Source organism: Akebia trifoliata, chromosome 16 (assembly GCF_017979445.1).
Source record: "Akebia trifoliata isolate Shusen 1 chromosome 16, ASM1797944v1, whole genome shotgun sequence".
NCBI lineage: Eukaryota > Viridiplantae > Streptophyta > Magnoliopsida > Ranunculales > Lardizabalaceae > Akebia > Akebia trifoliata.
In genome coordinates this window covers 27,269,552-27,277,020 of record NC_141390.1, presented here as the reverse complement: position 1 = coordinate 27,277,020, position 7,469 = coordinate 27,269,552, and the positions used below count along the sequence as shown (strand labels likewise).

At 31.9% G+C, this 7,469-nt stretch overlaps 1 protein-coding gene across 1 annotated transcript; it reads left to right on the top strand.

Moving 5' to 3' along the window:
• The first annotated feature begins 3,957 nt into the window (after positions 1 to 3,957).
• On the top strand, positions 3,958 to 6,610 carry LOC147383171 (FCS-Like Zinc finger 8-like). Its single transcript, XM_086427719.1, has 3 exons — positions 3,958 to 4,740; positions 4,856 to 5,747; positions 6,165 to 6,610. The coding sequence occupies exons 2-3, from the start codon at positions 4,882 to 4,884 to the stop codon at positions 6,268 to 6,270; spliced, it is 972 nt and encodes a 323-aa protein (XP_086283845.1). The 5' UTR covers positions 3,958 to 4,740; positions 4,856 to 4,881; the 3' UTR covers positions 6,271 to 6,610.
• Positions 6,611 to 7,469: the final 859 nt, after the last annotated feature.

The following is a 7,469-nucleotide window of genomic DNA, read 5'->3' as shown; positions in this document are numbered from 1 at the left end:
ATATTCTCTTAATTTTAAATATTTAAACGTATTTTTTTGATTTATTACGATGATTTATAATAATAAAAATGAAGAACGAATTTGAGATTTGAATTCTTTTTATGATTACATTGTAATTTCTTATTTACAACTATGATTTATGCATTTTGGTTATTTCAAGGAGATTTACTAAGTATTAGAGTTGAAAAAAATGAAAGAAAACTAATTCACATTACAACGTCGAGTTCGACAGTTTTTTTCTTATGAAAATATCGACGAACTCGACAGTAATTAAATAAAAAGTTATGAACTTGACTCTTTTTCAAATTTCAACTTTAATACTTGGTAAATCTCCTTGAAATACTAAATTGCATAAATCATAGTTGCAAATAAAAAAATTACGAGATAATTATTAAAAAAAAAAATTGAATCTCATTTGTTTTTCATTTATTTTTAATAAATCATTGAAATTTATTAAAAAATTAAGTCTAAATATTTAAAATTAAAAGAATATCACTCTCCAATCATCATTCTTGATCAAAGATTGTTGAAAATGATCAACAATTGTAAAAAATAATTGCAATCGTAGCAGAAAACCTAACTATGTGAAGAAGATGAGAAAATGTAGTTTGGGTATTTCAATGACTTTATACACGTGAGTTGAAGTCTGGGGGTTGTTAAAAAAAGAAAAGTTTACTAAATGGACTATCAAGAGACCACCAAAAACTTAGGGACTATTGAGAAAAAGTCCCTTCGCCATGGTCCTTGAAGTAATTTTTCCAATATATTATGGATTGTATATTTATGAGGCACCTAGAAAATATGATTGATCAAATTTCCAAATATTTTAATAAAAGATAAAATAGAAAGATGTTTTGACCACTTGTGAATTCAATAACAATCATTTTAAAGTCTTTGGTTAGTAAAAAAAAAAGAGGTTTTTACGATATTTTTGAACATGATCTACTAAACCATGAATCTTAAGATACAAGATGTCATTGGGGCTAACACGAATCCAAGTGGCCCAAATAAGGACCTCGGTCTAGGTTCTACATCATCCTTAAAATCATGTGTGTGTGTGTGTGTCACTATGTATTTGTATTTAAAAAAAAAAAAAAAAAACTCATTCATTTTAATTATTAGTGAGAAGATGAGAAAAATTGAAATCCATTTCATTTCTTCAAGATTGATTATCAAATAATAATTTTTTTTTAAGTAAATAATATTAATGGAGTAGAAAGATAATTTTAGTGTGAATTTCATATATTTGTCTTTGCTTACGGTCTACTTATACAATTTTATTTTGATTGATTGATTGAAACACACAACATTTTGTTTGTATAATTCTTAAAGATGTTGACACATGTTCATTTTGAAAATATGTGACCGCTTTCACTGCATCTTGATAATGTATCGTCAAGATGTCACGATCTTTCTAATCATTTTGAATATGCTTCTAATCAATCTTTTACCATTGTCATTTTGTTCTCAACATCTCAAGTTCATGTTTATTCAAGAGTTTCCCTTTTTAAATTACATAGTTTTTATTTTTTTTATTTTAATAATTTGACGATGGACATATTTCCAATAAATAAAAAATCTATGAAACACAATGATTTAATTCACAACATATTTTCATTATCTAATTCACAATCCACTTGTGTTATAAAGTTCATAACCTATAATTCTGTTTAAACAGGAGAAGAGAGAGAGAGAGAGAGAGAAAAAAGAGAATTGCACACACCAACTTTTACTAACGCCACCCCAACTGAGTAATCTACGGGGTTTTACATATGAATTAGTGTGGCGTTAGTAAAATTTGGTGTGGTAATAGCAGCTCTGAAACAACATGCATGTAAGCAATCTATAGTCGATACTATGCTCTAAAGAAGCCTACAATTCTTGGGTAGCCATAATAAATACGCCACTTTTTCAGGGCTACTTTAGGAAATGACCAACTACTGAATAATAACTTAAAGATGAGAAGGAAAAACACAGAAAAAAAAAAAAGAGTTTGAGTGGGAGTGTCGGCCCCATCGAATAGTTGCGTAGGAATCTAACTGGAGTTAAGTGGAGCCTACCTTTTACGTAGCCAAGAGTTAGGTTTTATTTATTTATTTATTTATTGTGTCTATGAAGATGTGTACGTCTCTCGAGGACAGTCCGTGAACTTTCCACTCGTGTTTATGTTGTGGTCCCATCCACTAACTTAATTATATCCCCATGTTTGGCTTTAGTTCTTAAGTCAGTTTAGCCACTAATTTGAGCTGCCAATATAATCCCCTTATTTCGTAATTATTCACACACTAATGATTTGGAAATTTGTTCAAGAACTCATACCTCATCTAAGATAGATGATTCACTCAAATTCGACGAGAATCTAACGTATAAAATTACAAAACAAAGAAGGTGTTTTGATTTGGATTGGAAGATTCAATGTATCGTTCGGTTTCAATTATTGCAAGAGTTGTGCTAGAATAACATTGAAATTGACATCGTTTGAAACGTTGGAGTGCATAGAACTATAGACGCTTTTTAGCATCTATGGTTCTATAGATATATTCACGTCATTAATGTTTCAAATAATGTCAATTTCAATGTTACTTAAAAGCATTTTCCTTGTTCAAATGAATTTTCCTAATTAAAAACAAAAAAATATATAGAAAATTTGAAATTATTTTTCTTCATTCTCATATATAATTCATTTGTGATATTTTCGTGTCTAAGACACTACTTCAATCATGCAAATCATTTACAAATAAAAAATTCTTGAAATGCATCTCTCTCTCTCTTTCTTTCTTTCTTTCTTTTATTTTTTATTTTTTATGTTGGATTTGTTAGAGCACTATCATATCTCGTCCAAATTCCACGGATACATGAAATAATCCCACAAACTGCACATATCGGATAAGTCAAGATAAATCCTTATGGGTGGTCAATCAAGGGTTTAAACTCAAGACCTCTTTCTTTTTTGAAAGGAGGTCTTGAGTCTTGACCTACCAAACAATAATGATAATAATGACAATGATTCATATATATATATATATTACTTTTTGTAATGTAAACATATCAAAGATATCCCTCAAATTTTCTTAAAAATTAATAGAAGCTAACGTAAATGCCTTTATTTTAATCTATTTTAAAAAACCTTCGATTTTTCTCTAATAATCACATCCATTTTCAATTTCTTAGATAAATATTTTTTACTCTTATCTTCAATCTCAAAATGCGTAATTAAATATTTTTTTTATTAGATCAATTTGAGAAACAATGTTAGTTAAATAAGATTTTGATTTTGAATCATGATTTATTGACTCCCTCTTTTAAGATATTCTCCCATACTCTCCTGATGTGGTATGTGCATAGAATCATTTATTTTCTCGAGATATATACTTACACATCTTCATAAATATGTATAATTATGTATCCCGAAAAAAATCAATGATTTTATACACATGCCACATCAGGAGAGTATGAGAGAGTGAGAATGTGAGAAGGGAAGTCAAAACATTATTATTCTTTGATTTTCGATTGTAAAATCAATTTCTACAAATAGTGTAGTGAACTAGATTTTGAATTTTAATATATTTTTATGAGAATCCACAATCAGAATTGAAAATTTAAAATCTACCATCCGAACCAAAATTTCCCCCAAAACAAAATTTAGCCAAACACCAAGTCGAGCAAACCTAAGTTTACTGTAAGTTGTAAGTTGTAACCACCTTCATGGATTAGATAAACTGAAGTTAAAAAATAGAAAAAAAAAAGTTAACCAGACTCGTACCACAGTATGGTTAAGGAATTAAGATCTGTACGTGTAGCGAAAATGGACGAAGCGTGTCGTCATCCTTCACTGAGAGAGAGAAAGAGAGAGAGAGGTCTCTATCTGTCAAAAACCGCCCTCAGAAACTGCCATTTATGGGTATTGGCTGTTTTACCAAAACCACTGATTCCCATGCATTGCACACGCGTCTTTAAATCCCACCCCCAGCAAACCTTAAAGCAAGCCACTCATCTCTGCTCCTCTCTCTCAAATGCTCTGTGAATACATGGCTATTTTGCAGGACTGAAACTGAAAGTGAAGAGAAATAAAGGAGAAAAGATAGGGGAAAAAAATACCCACTAAGAAAAAAGGGGGGGAGGAGAGAACCAGAAGTAGTGAGGCCCAGCTTTTTGGTTTTCAAGTCTGGTTTCTTTGTTTATTGGTCTTGTCTTCATCTGGGTTTCGAATCTTTTTATGGGTAGTTGTTGAAATACAAGCCAAAAGACCAGAGATTAGAGGAAGAGAAAATGAAATAAAAATAAAATAAAAAATACTAGCTTTTCTTGTTTTCTTCTCGATACATGGTTGTTTGTTAATGTCTGGTTTTGATCATGAGGTTTGTTTGATTTGGAGAGAGTTTTTTTGTTCCACCCATTGAGAGAAAAAACTAGGACAAGAGGAGAAAAATTGAAAAAAAAAAGGTGAGCTTTTTTCTTCTTGGTGGTGATGATGGAGGAAACAGAGGTTTGAGAGATTTTATGGAGTTAGTTTTTGGAGTTTTTGGCTTTTGGGTTTTGGGTGGATAGTGGTTTTGTCAATAATTCAATACCATGCTTTTGACTAGTATCTTCTAATTTTTTTTTTCCTTTTAAAAAAACCCATAAATTTCCCATTGTTTTTCTCTGTTTTTGAAGATTTAAGAGGTGGTTTTTGGCACACCACGTTATTTAAATTCATGGCAGTCACATTGGTTCAATCAGAATTCCAAAACATTTCAGGTGAGTCTCTCTTCTATAACTATAAGGCTCTTAACTCTTTGTTTTCTCTCATTCAATAATAATAATAAAAAAAAGACTCATTTTTCTTTGTTGGGTGTTTTTAATTTCTTTTTAGAACAAGAAGTTATATGAAGTGAAGGTATGCTGAGGAAGAGATCTAGAGAAGTAACAAGTAGTAAGCAAACTCTGATCATGGCTGGTAATGGCTCTCTCCCTTCTCCCACTGACAAGCACATAAGATCCATTTCTTCTTTCTTTAGTTCTCCAAGGTTTTTTAAAGCCTTTTCTGTTAAGGGTTTCTGTGAAACTGAATCTGTAATGAGCCCAACTTCAACATTAGACAACAAACAATTCTCTAGTCTTGGAAATTCTCTTTGGTCTGATAAAAACTCTACCACTAGATTATCCCCAGACCCTTGTTTGGAGAACAAACAATTCTCAAGAGGTGTTGGTCTTGGTATTGTTGATGCTCTTAATGATGAAGAAATCAATCAAAAACTCTCAAAACCTGATAGCAGAATGGTTCTGTTTGGATCACAATTGAAAATTCAAATCCCTCCTATGCCACCATCTGTTCTTTCTCCATCTGAATCCCCTAAATCTCCTGCTGATTTTGGAATCAAGACCCGAAATTCTCAATTGGGATCGTTATCGTTCTCTTCGTGCTTATCTCCATGTTCAACAAAGAAATCTCAATATGGGTCTGTGAATTCTGGCCTCGAAACACTGGGCTCTCCTAGGGTTTTCTCTGGGTGTCTTTCAGCGACTGAAATGGAGCTCTCTGAGGATTATACTTGTGTGATCGCCCATGGTCCGAATCCCAGAACGACTCATATATTTGGTGACTGCATTGTGGAAAATTGCTGTGGTGTTGATGGGTTTTCGGCAGAGAGGAAGGAAGATAGTTTCTCGGCAAACAGGCTGGGCTGCCAATCGATGGATTTCCTCAGCTTTTGTTACAATTGCAAGAAGAATCTTGGGCAGGGGAAGGATATTTACATGTATAGGTGAGTTCCATTTCATGCTTCCATATAAATAGTTCTACTTACAATGGTGTCTTAGTTATAGAAATTCAGAAAAAACTTGTTTTAGTGAGATATCAAACTTGTTTGAAACACAATTGGGTTTTGGTTAGATTAATATTTTTGTCCAACTATTGATGATTTCCCATTGACTCAATGTCATGGACTCCGGATTCCTAAAATTAGACCCATTGATGGTTTGAATTTTCAAGTTCTTGAGCTTGGAGTTTTTCAATTTTAATTATCTTCTATTGTTTTACATGAACTAGATCTTTGTTACTCCGTATAATCCCTCCCTTGTGATATTACTCAATGTTCATCTATTTCAATAATTTCCATTGTTCGTCGAGTTCTAATTTTCTAACCAACATACAACTTTAATTGTTTCTCCATTCCTTTCAGGGGCGAAAAAGCATTTTGTAGCCGCGAATGTCGCTACCAAGAGATGCTGTTGGACGAAGGCATGGAAAAGTCCGAGTTGGATGATTCTCTAAGGACTTGTTCTTGATTCTCCCCATTATCTCCTAAATCCTTCATGAGGGTAATCTGTAAATTCGTAATTTTTCCGTGTGTACGGGGGTGTCTTTAAGTTAGAGTTTCGACAAACGTGGATTCGAAGATCAACAATGGGTAATTCCATATATTACATCTTGAATCTATGTTGTTGTTTCTCCTTTTTCTCTCATGTCTTCCTTTGTATTCTCTCTGTAAGAGAGGGAGAGAGAGAAGGGTTGTCTGAGCTTGAGAGATTTTAATTTAGTTGTAACTAAGAAGATTGCTGTTGGATTTGTCCACAGTTTTTGTCTTTGAAGGGATGATGATGCTTTATGACTAAAACCTTTGCATTATCTTTTGATTTCTTTTTAGATTATATACTAAGCATCATTACATTTAATAATCAAATATGGAATCAATGACTTCATTCATGTAAATTCTCTTGTTTTCTATGTTTCTTTATTCTATCTTCTGATGCTTATTTTGTCTGGTTTTGTAGATTAAATTATCTGAAACAATACTTTTATCTTACTTTGATGTAACATTAATTGTCTTATGTGAACGAATCCAAACTCAAAGTCCCTTTGAAGAGTCTCAGACTGAGTTTGGCACAAAATAAATTTAGGAATTAAATCTTAGGCCCCATTTTGTACAAATTCACAGGGGTCTCACTTTATGTGAGGCTTTGAATAGAATTGAATGGAGGAACATAATTCGTTCAGTAGATCCCAAATCTTTGCACATGTTAAAGTGCAATAATACATTTTGGAAATACTTTAAAAAGTATTTTTTTACCAAAATACCCATAGATTCCAATTTCCAAAGTGTATTTATTGCACTTTAACACTTAACAAAATCCATTTTTGGGTTTTAAGGATTTGTTGTTGTTGTTTCGGTGACTATAGAGAATATCAACTTTGGACTTGATCTTTATAACAAATGGCCTAAATGACTTATAAGATTACTTATCTTTATTAAGAAAAAAAAATCCTAACGAATAAGTTTTTCTCTTAGACTATGTTTGAATTGAGAGAAGAGAAAAGAAGAGAAATCTAATTTCTCTCGACCCTATTTGAATTGAAAGAGAAGAGAGGAGAAATTATTTTTGTCAAGTGACTATTATACTTTTCATAGTCTACAAATAACTATTGCACTTTACTAAAGAGTCGATAAATGAGTTGAATTGTAAGAAATTATTTTTAGTCAAATGAC